This window comes from Canis lupus, chromosome 10 (assembly GCF_048164855.1).
Source record: "Canis lupus baileyi chromosome 10, mCanLup2.hap1, whole genome shotgun sequence".
Taxonomy (NCBI): domain Eukaryota; kingdom Metazoa; phylum Chordata; class Mammalia; order Carnivora; family Canidae; genus Canis; species Canis lupus.
In genome coordinates, this window is record NC_132847.1 from 6,858,288 (window position 1) to 6,874,783 (window position 16,496).

At 35.7% G+C, this 16,496-nt stretch overlaps 1 protein-coding gene across 4 annotated transcripts in view; it reads left to right on the forward strand.

Moving 5' to 3' along the window:
- COMMD10 (COMM domain containing 10) overlaps positions 1-16,201 on the forward strand; it is a 182,432-nt gene extending 166,231 nt beyond the window's left edge. For all 4 annotated transcript variants that reach the window (XR_012037696.1, XM_072840614.1, XM_072840616.1 and 1 more), the window contains 2 exons: positions 14,683-14,742; positions 15,464-16,201. Coding sequence is in view for 3 of the 4 variants with exons in the window: in XM_072840614.1 (XP_072696715.1) it covers positions 14,683-14,742; positions 15,464-15,502 (99 nt within the window). In the remaining variant the exon portion in view is untranslated. The remainder of the gene's footprint in view (positions 1-14,682; positions 14,743-15,463) is intronic.
- Positions 16,202-16,496: the final 295 nt, after the last annotated feature.

A 16,496-nucleotide genomic window follows, 5' to 3' on the forward strand; every position in this document is an offset into this window, starting at 1 on the left:
TTATTGCCAGAGCTCTTTCTTACTGACATTTTGTGGTTCTCTTAACTATCTCAGTTCACCAGTTTAATTTGTTTATAGAGGTTTGCCTTTCAACATCTTCAAGCTCTAGAATTGAAAAGAACCTTGGGAGGTCATGTAGTCAAGCTGCTTCATAGAAAAGTGGAAATTTGCTTTCCCTCCACCTACGGTGCTTTTGCTTGCACCTTCTCAAGCTGGCACCCTCCGAATCAGAGCTGATTGTAACATCTGTTACCCCTTTGGTTGCCAGGATTGATTCCACTGATCTGACAGATGGGCAGAGGATCCCTTCCTCCCTTCTGTCCCACGTACCTTCTTAGCTATAAAGGGCAACCTGCCTACCTAGAGAAGGACCTTTCTTTGGTCAAGGATATCACACCTTCCTGTTTGTCTTTGTATTGGCTCTCTGTAATGTTTCTTGAATGATGACAGAAATGGCTAATGCTTATATGTATCGTAGAATTTCATGGGGTTTTATTTTCAGTCTGTGATGAGAGCTTAAATTACATCCCTCGGTTTTTTTGAGCAATAATAGTGAATAGAGGTACTGGAATATATTTACAGTTATCTATTACTGTATATAGTTAGGACATAATGTTTAGATGTATTTATTAAATAAATGATGCCTACTGTCTTTTGTTTTGTAAATCCAGTCAACATTCAGTAGAGCTTGAAATATTATTTACGTATTATCTTTGCCCTTCATGTAACTGAAAAGGAGAAAACTTCCTCTTTAGGTACCTAGCAAAGTATTTTTAGATTCTGTCAGAACATGAGATTAGGTTTTCTTTTACTGGAATCCTTCACCTCCTCTGATTTTCTAGGTGAAAAGCTAATTGTGTCATTTCTAATTCCAATATCCAACTAAGCAATGTAAATTTGGCTTAACTCTTAACTAGTTGAGACCTGTACTATTTGGGGGTTGTTTTTACTTGGATAATTTGTGCAAAGGCTAATGCATTTCTCACTTGGAAAATGTATGTGTTCCTACTTCCTAAGTAATGAGAAAGCAAAGGATATTTTTACTGTCAGCTTTCTTCAATTTAGACCTCTCTGAAGGCCTTACTAAATTTTATTTCCATGAGAGTTTTGCTAATGGGTAGTGCAACATTATCCAGGTGCTTGTAGATAAGACTACAAATTAAAAATGAAAAGGAATGGGTGAACAAATGTATCTTTCTTGTTTTTTAAGAAGTTGGCAGAATTTTAATCTCGCACTCTGATTTTCACTTTGCAGAGTGTTCAGAGAGGATGCAGAGAATTCTAAATTAGGTTTTAATGCAGGAGACCAGCTTAAGCAATATAAATAATGAATTTCCTAAATGGGTTCTTGGTTGTAATCTTATATGTAGAAGGCAAAAGAGAGTAAATCTTCTAGTCTGTGTATGTTTACCTAATATTATTAGTGACTTTAATGTGTTTTTTTTTAAATTTTTATTTATTTATGATAGTCACAGAGAGAGAGAGAGGCAGAGACACAGGCAGAGGGCTCCATGCACCGGGAGCCTGACGTGGGATTCGATCCCGGATCTCCAGGATCGCGCCCTGGGCCAAAGGCAGGCGCTAAACCGCTGCGCCACCCAGGGATCCCTACTTTAATGTGTTTTACTGGAAAATGGAAGATTGAAGATATATTTAAAAATAAGGCTCCCCAGTTTTATTACCTGTATACTAACTCACTAAATTATTTTGACCCATGTAATAAGTGCCCACCATACGTTTTCACATACTATGCACCTGTCAGTGCTCTTAGCCTAATTTGTGGGCCTGGTGGTACTTGTCATTTATGGAACACCACCTACCCTAAATACTGGAGTTCCATAGGGTGAGCCCCAGACCTTCCTGTCTTCTTATACTGCATTCTTTTCCTGGGCAGTCATATCTACTCTTACAGTTTCATTCTTATTTGTTTTGTTTTGTTTTTTTTTTAAGATTTATTTATTTGAGAGAGAGAGAGAGAGAGAGAGCATGCACAAGTAGGGGGAAGAGCAAAGGGAAAGAATCCTCAAGCCAACTCCCTGCTAAGCATGGAGCCCATTGTGGGACTCAGTTGCACAACCCTGAGATCATGGTCTGAGCCAAAATCAAGAGCCAGAGGCTTAACCAACTGTGCTTAACCCAGGTGCCCCACACTTTTGCAGTTGTAAATATCCATATATCATAACAAAATATCAATGTAAGTATCGTTTTTGGCTTTCTGGATTTATTTCATTCATTTGCAGGGAAGTCTCACAGACATAATCAAGCTAATTGTGTCTGAAACTACCCCTTTGAGTCTTTCCTTCTTCAGGTATTCTCTAGTTTCCTAATCTTCCCTGCCTCCATCTTTTGCCAGAAAGCTGAGGGTCCTTCTGACTTCTACTCCTTTATACAAATACCCTCGCTCAAATCTGTCACCAAGTACTATCTCTTCACCTCTATACCATATCTCATTTTTCTACTTTATCACTGTTGCCATCACATTAAATCAAAACACTATGTGGCCTGAACCAATACAGTAGCCTCCTAGCTGGTTTCTCCACACCCAGTTTGGCCAACTACATTTACAAATAAAAGCAGGGCAGTTGTTAATATGTAAATAAAATTATGTCATTCTTTTTTTTTTTTTTTAAGATTTTATTTATTTATTCATGAGAGACACAGATAGAGGCAGAGACACAGGCAGAGGAAGAAGCAGGCTCCACACAGGGAGCCCGACGCAGGACCCGATCCCGGGTCCCCAGGATCACGCCCTGGGCTGAAGGCAGGTGCTAAACCGCTGGGCTACCGGGGCTGCCCAAATTATGTCATTCTTATAGTTAAAACTCTCCAGTGGTTTTCCATTGTTCTTAGAAGAAAGATCTTCTGTCCATCCCAGAAGATGGAGTCTATCTGAGTTTGCCAGGAGTCCATCTGAGTTTGCCAGGGCTGCCATAACAAAGTAGGTCAGACTAGGTTGCTTAAATAACAGAAATTTATTTACTTACATTCTAGAGGCTAGAAGTTTGAGATCGAGGTGTCAACAGGATTGGTTTCTTCTAAGGCCTCTGTCTTTGGCTTATAGATGGCCATATTCCCTCAGTGTCTTCACATGGTCTTTCTCTGTGTGTTCTGGGTCCTAACTCCTCTTCTTATAAGGACACCAGTCATGTTGAACTCAGGCCCATCTACATGACCTCATTTTACTTTAATTGTCTAAGACCCTAACACTATATACAGTTATGTTTTGAGATCCTGGGGGTTAGAATTTCAATGTGAATATGGGGGAGACACAACTCAGCCCACAACAGTACCTAAACTGATGGTTGAGGGAGTTGTGAACATGTATAATTTTATACATGCATTTGCATTACTCTAAGTAATGTCTCAATGTTCCTTATGGTCTTGCTTCCACTACCATCTTTTCATCAAAATCTTAACTGCTTATTAGGTCAACATATTGCTTTGAGTAGCTGTTGAAAAGATACTAGAAACATTGGTGTACAAGTATTCACTCCCTGTTTTCATTTCTTTTGGGTATATATTCAGGAGTGGAATTGCTGGTAATTCTTTGTTTAACTTTTTCAGGAATTTCAGGTTGTTTTCCACAGCTACTGCACCATTTTACATTCCCACTAGCAATGTGTATGGATTCCAGTTCCTCTACATCCTCATCAACAGCTGGGTTTTCTCCATTTCCACTGGCAAAATTATATTTTTCTTACTAAAGATGAAGAAGTATCTCATTGCAGTTTTGACTTGCATTTCCCTAATGACTTAGGATGTTGAATATCTTTTCATGGGCTTACTTAACCATTTGTGTATCTTTTTTGTTTTGTCCTTTGCCTTTTTTTAAACTGAGCTTGTCCTTTTGTTGTTGATTTATAGGAGTTCTTTATATATTCTGGTATTATACTCTTACTAGATAATGATTTGCAAGTATTTTCTTCCATCCTATAGGTTGTCTTTTTTTGTCCCTTGCTTCTTTTATATCTTAGCTCAGATGTCATCATTTCGGTGAGATCTTCTCTACCTACCTACCACTGAATCTCCACCTACCCACCTCCCCTTTCCCTGCTTTATTTTTCTTCCTAACACTGAACATCAATAGACATTCTTACATGTATGTATATGAATTGTTATTGCTGTTGGTCTTACTGTTACAAATCTTGTTTGTTGTCTGCCTTTGTTAATGAGGGGTACTTTTGTCTCTGTCACTCATTACGTATATGTATTTCTAGAATAGGCCCTGTAGGGATTTAATCCATATTTATTGAATAAAAATGAACAAATGAATTTAATACCTAGTGGTTCCATCCTCTTTTTTTAATTGGTAAAATACGGCACACATACATAGAAGAAGCACAGTGACTTGTAAAAGAGCACCTTTAGCCCATCACCAAGAAATATATACAGTATTGTCATTACATCAGAAGCCTCCCTTATGCCTCCTCCTCCTAAGTACTACCTCCTCTGTCCTCTATCCAGTCATCCAGAGGTGATCACTATTTGAATACATCTGGTAATATCTTTGTTTCTTACTTTATAGTTGTACCACTTAAGAATTTGTCTCTAAAACCTTTTTTACTGTTGTTTTTTAAGTCCCCATATAAATGAAAAAAATCAATACGTGTCTTCTGTTCCTTTCTCTGACATTTATATGTTTGAGGGTCATGCATGATGTCGTATTTAGCTGTAGTTATTTTCACTTCTATATAATGTTCCATCGTATTGCTGTACTACACTTTATTTACATATTCTGTTGAAAGAAATTCTAGTTACTTCCATTTTTTGGTTCTTTTGAATATTAGTGCTATCAGTATTCTTGTACTGTCTCATGGTGTCTGTATGTGTACATTTCAGTTGAACATAACATGAATACTTAGGAGTGAATTTTGGGGTCATAGGGTATGCATATATTCAGCTTGAGTAAATAATACCAGCCAAGTTTTCAGAGTAGTTAACAAGTTTTCATGCCTTCCAGCCATATGGTTGCTAATACATTTTTACATGGTTTTGGCTGTTTGGATGCCTTTTGTGAAGTGACTCTTCAAGCCTCTTGTCTTTTTTTTTTTTTTTTTTTTTTTTGCCTTTTTAAAATCAGAGCAAGGCTGTCAAACCAGGGCACTCTTGGGCAGCCCAGAAGTACTGCTGTCTGCTGGGGAAACTGCCAGGAAACCTACCAAGAAGAGAACTATCCAGAATTTTTAGTTTCTCTCCCACTTGTATTCCACCAGAGCCAGGCTTCCAGATCATCAGCACATAGCTGGAGTCCCTTTTAACAATCTCATCTGGCATCATGAGAGTCTTCTGACTGTTTCCTCCTTCACTCCAGCCAAATACCACCAGCCAGGTGGCTTTTTTTCTTAATGAAGTATAACTGACACAACATTGTACTAGGTTTAGGTGTACAACACAATGATTGGATATATGTTCTGGTCCATTTTTAAATGGAGTTTTGCCTCTTTTAATTTGTAGTAATTTTTGTATATTCTGGGTATGAGTCTCTGTGGCTTTCCTTTTATTCAAAAAAAAATTATTTATTTATTTATTTATGTATTTATTCATTCATTCATTCATTCATTCATTCATTCATTCATGAATGAGAAACACAGAGAGAATGAGAGGCAGAGACAGAGGCAGAGGGAGAAGCAGGCTCCGTGCAGGGAGCCTGATATGGGACTTCATCCTGGGACTGCGGGATCATACCCTGAGCCAAAGGCAGACGCCCAACTGCTGAGCCACCCAGGTGTCCCTGTGGCTTTCCTTTTAGTTTTTGATGATATGACTTGATGAATGGAAATTTTGGGTTTTAATATATTCTCACTTATCCATCATTTCCTTTATATTTAGTATGTGAGATAAACAGTACACATCACCCATCCTCTTTATCCCCCACCCAACAATAACAACAAAGCAGAATCACAAAAAAAAAAAAAAAAAAAAAGATCTTATTTACTGACCTCACCTTTAATGTAAAAAAAAAAAATCTTTGTTTATGTGAAATGGTATGTATAATAGTATCTTGACCTAGTTGGGTATTGCTAAATTACTTCCTTTTTTTTTCTAGTAACATCTTACCTATTGAAACTGTTATCTGTATTTTGTCTCACATGAAAAGAACAGTTCTGGATAGCCCTTAATTTCCAACTCAGACTCTTCTAGTTCATTGTCCATTGTTGCATGGTTGTTTTTCTTAGGTGGCTTTCTTACCACGATGTGCCTCTGTGTGCTCATCTGTTAAAGAGGAATATTTTATGACATGCCTTGCCTCTTCAGACTGTTTTAAAATTAACATGAAGTAATGTAGGTGAAAATACTTTGAAATGTTAGCAGTGTCAGGACTTTTAGATTACATATAATCATCATACGAGCCTATTTCTTTTTTTATTTAATTGAATAATTATTTATTTATTTTTAATTTAAATTTTGGTTAATATACAGTGCAGTATTGCTTTCTGGAGTAGAAGTCAGTGATTCATTACTTACATACAACACCAGATGCTCATCATAACAAGTACCTAATCCCCATCAGTCATCTAGCCCATCCCCCACCCACCTCCCACCCTCAACCCTCTGTTTGTTCTCTGTCGTCAGGAGTGTCTTAGGGCTTGTTTTCCGTATCTCCTTTTCTTTGCCCCCATCCCATATGTTCATCTGTTTTGTTTCTTAAATTCTGCATATAAATGAAATCATATAGTATTTATCTTTCTCTGACTGACTTATTTTGCTTAGCATGATGTCTTCTAGCTCCATCCATGTCGTTGCAAATGGTAAGATTTCTTTCTTTTTTTTTTTTTTTTTTTTTTTTTTTTTGGTGGCTGGGTAATATTCTATGGTGTGTGTGTGTGTGTGTGTGTGTGTACACTTCATCTTCTTTATCCATTCATCAATCGATGGACATTTGGGCTCTCTCCATATTTTGTGAGCCTATTTTTGTGTGTGTCTGAAAAACAACTGTAATATTTTTTATTTAAAAGCACACTTGTGGAATTTCATGTTGTCTGCATTAACATGGAAAAAGTAATTATATAAACGCATGTAACCTGACAATTTTTATGGGACCCGTGTGGTCCATCTCTAAAAAGAGTTTTTCTAAGAGTTATCCATTACAGCTAAAGCCCAGGGTGAATTTTCTTTTTCTTTTCTTTTTCCTAAAGTGGAGTTGATATGCAATATTATATTACAGTTAACCTTTGAATGATATGAATTTGAACTGGGCAGGACCACTTATACATGGATTTTTTTTTCATTAATACAGTACAGCACTGTAAATATATTTTCTCTTATGACTTTCTTAATAACATTTTCTTTTTTGTAGCTTTATGATGTATATACAGTATAGAAAATAAAAACAGTAAATAATCTATGTAACTTACAAAATTTGTATTAATCTATTGTTTATGTTATCATTATTAGTAAGGCTTCCAGTCAACAGTGGGCTATATTAGTAGTTAAGTTTGGGCAGAGTAAATGTTACATATGGATTTTCAACTTAAATGGAGGGGGTCAGCATCCCTAAGCCTCATGTTCAAGGGTCAACTTTAGCTTCAAATGTACAAATATTTCAACATTTATGTATATTACAGAGTGATCACCATGATAAATCTAGCTACCGTCTGTCACCATACATAATTGTTACATATTATTAACTATATTGCCTATTCTGTATATAGTATCCCTATGTCTATTTATTTTATAAATGGAAGTTTATACCTTTTAATCCCTTTTCTCTGTTGCACTTATCTCCTCACCCCTCTCCCCTCTGGCAGCCAGATTGTTTCCTGTATCTATGAATCTGTTTCTGTTTTGTTTTGTTTTCTATATTCCACATGTGAGGGAAAATATACAGTATTTGTCTTTCTCTGTTTGACTTATTTCACTTAGCATAATACCCTCTAGGTACATCCATGCTGTCACAGATGGGAAGCTTTCATTCCTTTCATGATCAATATTCTATTTTATTTATATATACTATGTCTTCTCTATCCATTCATCTATTAATAGACATTTAGATTGCTTCTATATCTTGGCTGTTATAAATAATGCTGCAGTGAACATAGGTGTTCCTATATCTCTTCAGGTTGGTGATTTGCTGGTGGGTTTTTTGTTTTGTTTTGTTTTTCATAAACACCCAGAGGGTGGAATTGCTGGACCACATGGTAGGTCTATTTTTAAGTTTTTGAAGAGCCTTCATACTGTTTTGCATAGTGGCTACACCAATTTACATTTCCACCAACAGTGCAGGAGAGTTCCTTTTTCTCCCCATCTTTGCCAACACTTGTTATTTCTTGTCTTTTTGTTAACAGCCATTCTGACAAGTCGTGAGATGATATCTCATTGTGGTTTTGTTTTGTGTTTCCCTGATGATTAGTGATGTTGAGCATCTTTTCATGTGTCTTTTGGCCATCTGTAAGTCTTCTTTGGAGAAATACCTATTCAGTTCCTCTTCTCATTTTTAATCATATTGTTTGGGGTTTTTTTCCTATTGTGTGAGCTTTTTATGTATTTTGATAATTAACCCATTACCAGTTATGTCATTTACAAATTTCGTCTTTCATTCAGTAGCTTTTTTATTTTGTTGGTTTGCTTCACCATACAAAAGCTTTATAGTTTGCTGTAGTTCTTAGTTGTTTACCTTTGCTTTTATTGTCCTTTCCTGGGGAGACAGATCCAAAACAATCTTTTTCAGACTGGTATCCAAGAGCTTATTGCCTGTGTTTGCTTCTGGTAGTTTTATGGTGTCTGGTCTTAAACTTAAGTCTTAAATCTATTTTGAGTTTATTTTTGTATTTAGTGAAACAAGGTGGTACAGTTTGATTCTTTAACTTGTAGCTGTCCAGCTACATTTATTAAAGAGACTGTCTTTTTCCCACTGTATGTACTTGACTCCTTTTTTGAATATTAATTGACTATATAAGCATAGGTTTATTTCTGGCCTCTCTGTTCTGTTCTGTTGAACTATGTGGTTTGTTTGCATGTGTGTGTCTGTACCATACTGTTTTGATTACTACAGCTTTGTAGTATATCTTGATTATCTGGAATTGTGATACTTCCAGTTTTGTTCTTTTTCAAGATCACTTTAAGTCATTTGGGGTCTTTTTGACCATACAATACAAACTTTAAGATTGTTTGTTCTATTTCTGTGAAAGATGCAATTGGTTTTTGATACTGATTGCATTGAATCTGTTCTTCCAGTCCATGAACACAGACTATCTTTACATTTATTTATGTATTCTCCAATTTCTTTTATCAGTGTCTTATAGTTTTTAAAGTGCAGGTCTTTTACCTCCTTCGTTATATTTATTCCTAGGTATTCTATTATTTTTTATGCTATTGCAAGTAATATTGTTTTTTAAATTTCTCTTTCTGATTTTGTTATAATTGTATAGAAATGCCACAGATTTATGTATATTAATTTTGTATCCTTCGACTTTACTGAATTTATTAGTTATAATAGTTTTTTGGTAGAGTCTTTAAGGTTCTCTATATTTTGTATCATGTCATCTGCACATAGTGACAGTTTTATATCTTCTTTTCCAATTTGGATGCTTTTTATTTATTTTTCTTATCCAATTACTGTGACTAGGACTTCCAATACTATGTTGAATAAAAAATGGTGAGAGTGGCATGCTTGTCTTCTGACCTTAGAGGAAAAGCTGTCAGCTTTCCACCACTGAGTATAATGTTAGCTGTGGGTCTGTCAGAGGTATATTCCCTTCTGTATCTACTCTGTCAGTAGTTTTTATCATAACTGTGTGTTGAATCTTATCAAATGCATCTTCTGCATCTATTGAGATGATCATATGATTTTTATCTTTTTTGTCAGTGTGGTGTATCACATTGACTAATTTGTGGATGTTGAACTATCTTTGCATTCTGGAATAAGTTCTTCCTCATCATGGTATATGACCTTTTAATGTATGATTCAGTTTGATAATATTTTGTTGAGTATTTTTGCATCAGTGTTCCTCAAAGATATTGGCCTGTAATTTTCCTTTTTTATGGTGGCTTTGTCTGGTTTTGGTATCTTGGTGATGCTGGCCTCATAGGACTCTGGAAGCATTCCTTCTTCAATCTTTTGGAATAGTTTGAGAAGGATAGGTATTAACTCTAGTTTAAATGTTTGTTAGAATTCACCTAGGAGGCTGTCTGGCCTAGGACTTTTGTTTGTTGGGAGGTTTTTTGTTTTTTTTTTTTTTTTAATTACTGATTGAATTTCAATACTGATCAGTCTGTTCAGATTTTCTATTTCTTCTGGACTCAGTCTTAGAAGGTTGTATGTTTCTAGGAATTGATTCATTTCTTCTAGATTATCCCATTTGTTGGCATGTAATTATTTGTAGTACTATCTTATGATCCTTTGTATTTCTCCAGTATTGGTTGTAATTTCCTCTCATTTCTGATTTTAATTATTTGGGCCTTTTCTTTTTTTCTGGAGAAGTCTGGCTAAAGGTTTATTTTTTTTATTTTTTTTTTTTTAAGATTTTTTTTTAAATTTTTTTTATTTATTTATGATAGTCACAGAGAGAGAGAGAGGCAGAGACACAGGCAGAGGGAGAAGCAGGCTCCATGCACCAGGGAGCCCGACGTGGGATTCGATCCCGGGTCTCCAGGATCGCGCCCTGGGCCAAAGGCAGGCGCCAAACCGCTGCGCCACCCAGGGATCCCCTGGCTAAAGGTTTAGCAATGCTGTTTATCTTTTCAAAGAACTAGCTCTGAGTTTCATTGATTTTTTTGTCTCTATTTCACTTATTTCCACTCCTATCTTCATTATTTCTTTCCCTTTACTAACTTTGAGTTTAGCTTGTTCTTTTTCTCATTCCTTTAGGTATAAGATTAAGTTGTTTGAAGTTTATTTTTTTTCTTGTTTTTTGAAGTGAGTCTGTATTGCCATAAACTTCCCTCTTAGAAGTACTTCTGCTATGTCCCATGGATTTTGAATGGTTGTGCTCCCATTTTTATTTGTCTCAAGGTACTTTTTTTATTTATTCATTCTCTGTTGACTGGTTGCTTTTTTATTAGCATGTTGTTTAACTTCCATGTGTTTGTGGTTTTTCCAGCTTTCTTGTTGTGATTGATTTTATTTTCATACCATTATAGCAAAAATACTTGATATGATTTCAGTCTTCTTAAATTTATTAGGACTTGTTTTGTGACTTAACATGTAACCGTTCCTGCAGCATATTCCGTGTGCACTTGAGAAGAATATGCATCTTGCTTTTGGATGGAATGTTCTATATATGTCTCTTAAGTCCATCTGGTCTAATGTGTCATTTAAGTCCAGTGTTTCCTTATTGATTTTCTGTCTGGATGATCTATCCATTGAAGTAAATGGGGTGCTGAAGTCCCCTACTGTTATTGTATTACTGTCATTTTCTTCATGTCTGAATTTACTTTTTTTTTTCTTCTTCACCAAATCTACTACATGTTACCCGTAAGTTGTCCTGGATAATAACAAGTATCCATTGATATTCCTCTTAAACACACAAGCAATGAAAAGCCCTTCCAGAAATAATTTGTAGTACTTAACAAGTCATTATATTCCTCTGCCAGACAATATAAACTCCCTGTTAGAATCACCATTTTTTAAACAAATTATTTTAACTTAAAATACATTTTGCCTTGTATGAAAATATCCTCTGTATCTAATTACTGGAAAAATGGGAATGTAATGTTCTCATAAAGTTTTTTCTTAAACATTTGACTACATAAAAAGTAGTGAAGTACAGTACTATTTGAAGATATATGAAAAATACATACATGTATTTGTTTCACCAAGTGATTAGAGGTATATAGTTCAAGTTTTGGTATATAATGGACAAGGCGACAGCATTTTGATTACTTGCAACTATAGTTTTATGTCACTAAGATATTTCTCTTCTTATTTAGAATGACATAATAGGCTACAGTTTATTATCCAGACTATCTTTCTGACCCTTTGGGGGGAAAAATAGAACTAAGTCGTCAAATCTCATTATCTATTGACAGTGATAGACATGAAGCACATGGATAATTAAACCCATTGTCAAATAGCCTATAAAACTACCATAGCCAGGATTTTCTACATCTCTCACCTGAAAGTTTGTTGTTAGAGTTGCTATTGATAGCTGAGATGGCACGTTTGAATTTCATTTTTATTTTTTTTTCTTGCCTTAACAAAGATACTAATGAACCATAAGTTGAGTCAAAGGCCCAGAGTGTTAATAGAGCTAGACAGTCCAAGCCCAAGCACTGAAATACTAATAATTGGACTCTCATTAAACTAAATACACTTCTTATATCTTTGTTGGGTCTAGGCTGCACTGATTTCTGTCCAGACATGAAACTGAAGAGAAGTTGTTTGAAAACATGCTTCCTTAGTGAACAGAATCTTCCACACATTTTCTGAAGAGTAAACAATGAAGCTAGAGAGTTAATTGTGGTTTGATAAAGCCTATTTGTGACTTTCTGGTTACATTCTCAAAGAAAGCTCAGAGTGTGTTTTTCTCCTAAAAATATCGTCCAAAGAAAGATTCTGATCACACTCATTCCTAATATTTGCAGGACCTGAAGCAGTAGTGAAAATGGAGGCCTTGGGCCATATATCTAAATTTAAAGTCATAAATAAAGTTATCAAACTACTAAGTAAATACAATCTGTACTCCTTCCTTGATAATGTACCTTCAGTAGTGTCCTGAAGGGTGAGATTTGAATTTAGAATTCTTGGGCTCTCTGAGGTTCCGTGTCAGAGCTTGACAATGTGGGGAGTTGGCTCTCAGCCAGCCCTCCTTTCCTTTTTGTCCCACATATCTAAGTTCCATCATTTACACCCTAACACAACTGCCCTTGGCCACCCCTTGGGTAAACGTAGATTCTCAAACTCTAAAGAGAATCTCTGTACACATAGATATGGAACACTTAAAACCACTCCTGTATTCTCCCCGTATTCTCCCATATTCTCATGGTCTTCTCTAAGTCGCTGTGGGTTGAATGGGAAATGATAATAGCTGTCAGTGATTATACCTGATATTGGCATAAGTTCTTTGCATATTTTATCTCAGGTATCAGCAGTTTCCCTTCCTGTTGCTGAGTATTTCAGTCAAGCAAAACACTAAATATATATACATATCTCTCCCTATATATACATATATATACACACTGACATGCACATGTGCACACATGTTATTTTAGCTGTTGTTATTTTAAGAAGTACATTTTCAAAGTTACCTTCCTTCCCTTTCCTTAATGTAACCTTTTAGAAAACGCTACCTCAAAACAAAGCAAAATTCAGGAAACAAGGACCCAGCCTGGCTATGACCTCTGAGTGTCCATACAGTAAATCAGTTGTTCACAAACTGATTCAGTCTTTAGTCCTTCCTAACATTTGGATGGGGGGAAAGTAATGAACTTGTCTTGCTTTTCTATAGGATAAACTGAGGCCTATCCTCTTCCTGTAACTGCTGGAAGGAAATATAGCACTACTAGATAATACTGATTTCAACCTTTGGAGATTTAATAATGTGTCAATTAGCCTACTACTTTTATCCCTCCTAAAGAATGAAACTTTAAAGCAGATATGCTCCTTTATTCATTTTAAAGCTAACAACTTAGCTAGGTGTTGCAAGAGAAAAGAAGTGTGGAATTTGATCCTCTGTGCCTTGGCTTCTTGAAAAGGGAGGCAGCATATCTGAACATAGGCTCATTGACTTTCCTGGAGTTAGTGGAAATACTTTGTTTTGAAAACATTGGTTTTTAAAGTAGAAATGGAAATCATCAAAACAGATAAAATGAAGAAAAAAAATAGCCATAGAAACAAGCGATGAAGCACGTGAATTCACATCTGTCTTCAACCTTGGTCTGCTTCTTCGTTCATGGTGCCCATTTTTGTCCTGTGAGCATGACAGCATGGTCAGAGCAGGAAACACATTCTTGGCATTCTCTCCTCATTAACTTTCATTTGCCAAAGGTACCTTGAATCAGACACATTTGACCCATCTTCAGAAACTATTCTAAATGTTTCCTCAGTTTACAAAATCACCTAAAAGCAGGTTGGGGTGGGCCAGATCCCCGTTGCACTCTGCTACACCATTGTGCACATATGCACAGTATTCCTCTGCACCCATGACTCCCACAAAGGTTGCCCTTGTCACATCTGAGGCGAAAGGAAGGAGTGTGTTGAAGTCTCTGCTTTGAAGCTGTCTCGTTAATTGTTAACTTTTGCTGAGTCTGTACATTAGAAAAGGTAACAATCTCAGCATGTTAAGATCATAACTGCTAGATTAATGCTTGGAGGCAGCAGCTGTGCTGACGGGAGGCATTAATGGCTGGATGAGTTCAATCAGATACGCCGCCTCCAGTGTCTTTGCGTAATGGTATTTGCTAGATTTCAAATGGACTGCTGAGAAAGATGAAATACAATCTCATATATTATCTCTGTCTTGAAAAAAAAAAAAGATCATGAAATTGTTCTTTTGCTGGCATATATTTTATTAACCTTTGTGGAGTCAACTTAAAGAACAGATGTCCCTACAGAGTTGAAATCTTTTGCTAAAGTAGAGGGTCATTAAGTGGGTCTGTGAGTTCTAGGAACAGTGGGGTTGAGTGGAGCAGATATTTTTTTAAACCACTTGGAGAATAAGGCATATTCTGGAGCTAACCAGAGAGGAAAAAGCTACAATGTAAATTATGTATAACTAAATTCATTCTTTTTCTTCTTCCTTCCAGAGCATGGAGAAAGTTCTTGTGGAATTCAGTCACAAAGAGTTGTTTGATTTCTACAACAAGGTCTGTATTTTTAAAATAATATCTGCTATGTGGGGTTTGAAAATGTTGCATTCTTTTTATGAGTTCTTATTTTTAAATGACCTATTATGGAGCTAAGTTCTTTAAACATCCCTTGTAAACACCGTATGTTTCACGGCAGGAAGCATTGCTGAGATGAAGAGAATCTGACAAACTAAATCAGGAAGAAAGTAGAAATGTTTTTAATTAAGGCAAGAGGATTATTATCTTACCTTAAAGTAAAGCATTAAGTAATGAAGTATGTGGTACCTAGCCACACTGGCATGTTAGGTATATTTAATACTAAATATTTTAATTTGGGGCCTAAGGGAGAAGGGAGATGGCAGGCCTGTAAAGATTTGTCTTTGAGGGTATGTCTTATTTCTTTTACTGACTTTGAAATCCAGGAAGATGCACTACCCACCCTTTCAAAAGTCTTGCATAGTGATCATTCAAATTAAAACAGCTGAGTATATTTAAAACAGTAGAACTCAGACATCGTCCTTAACAAATTTGAAAACTTAGATCACTGCTATGAATTCTAATATCTTCATACAAAAAGAAAACTTTTCTACATGGTAGATCTATTGCTGTATGAATGGATTTTAATATGCATGGTTGCCACTGCCATCCTTTCCCTCCTATCTGCAAGTTTCTGAACAACCCTTCATATGCATTTCTCTCTTTTCAGCCATTTCTTCTCTTGTTTTGTCTTTATAAATAGCTGGAGACCATACAAGCACAGCTGGATTCCCTTACATGATGTTCTCTAAGACCGGTTCCTCCATCACACTCCTGCCACCTCATCATTCTGCTCTGAAGATAGACTGCCAGGTTGTGTTTTCTGAAGGATTCAGTAGCTTTCTTCTTATAAACTGCACAGCTTATCACTTCATAGAGAAATAACAGCCAAGGGAGATGATTGTTTTTAGAGCTCCTAACACACATTCTCTCGCTCTGTAAGCCAAGGGCAAACAATTGTTAAGAATACTTTCACTTTAAAGGGAACAGTAAATACCATACTGTTATTACTGTCTTGTTTTCGCTTTATTGCCTGACCTGTTTATTTTTACATATTTGAGGATACTTTATGTATCAAGGAGGATCCATGGATACAAAGTACGATGTGTAGCTTAGAATACAGAACTCCAGTAATTACATTAATAAAAGCAAAGAAAGCAACCAAATGCAATAAAAAACTTTATTTTTCCTTGAATATAATGATGTTTTGCTTGGGAAATATAGGAAAGAAATTTAAAATAGAGCAAGTAGTAGTATATCAGTTAATTCCACTGTGAGCTTCTGAATACACTTTAATTTTTTTCATTGAGTGTAATGATCTAATGATAGTCTAGGTTTTCATGTGCTTTTCTTTGTACTACAAATTAATAATGATTCACTTCATAGTATGGAAGACAGGTTCAGACCATCAATAAAAATAATTGTCATGAGTGCTAAATAAGTATCCTTAAAATTTCAAAACCGATACCTTTTACATTTTCTTCCTATAAATATGTTAATTTATTTTAGTCCATTAAATGTTTATGTTTTAGAATTAGGTGAACTGAGGTACACACAGAATTTTATGCGGTGATTATATAAATGTGAGTATGGTCGCCTATAAAAAAAAAAATACTACCAGTTGAAATTTTATGACTGAAATACTTGTTCTATATTCTTTCTACAAAGAAAGACAGGAGGAGGGAGTGGGAAGATAGAAGGGGGAAAATTGAGGAAGACAGAGATTTTTTTTTTTT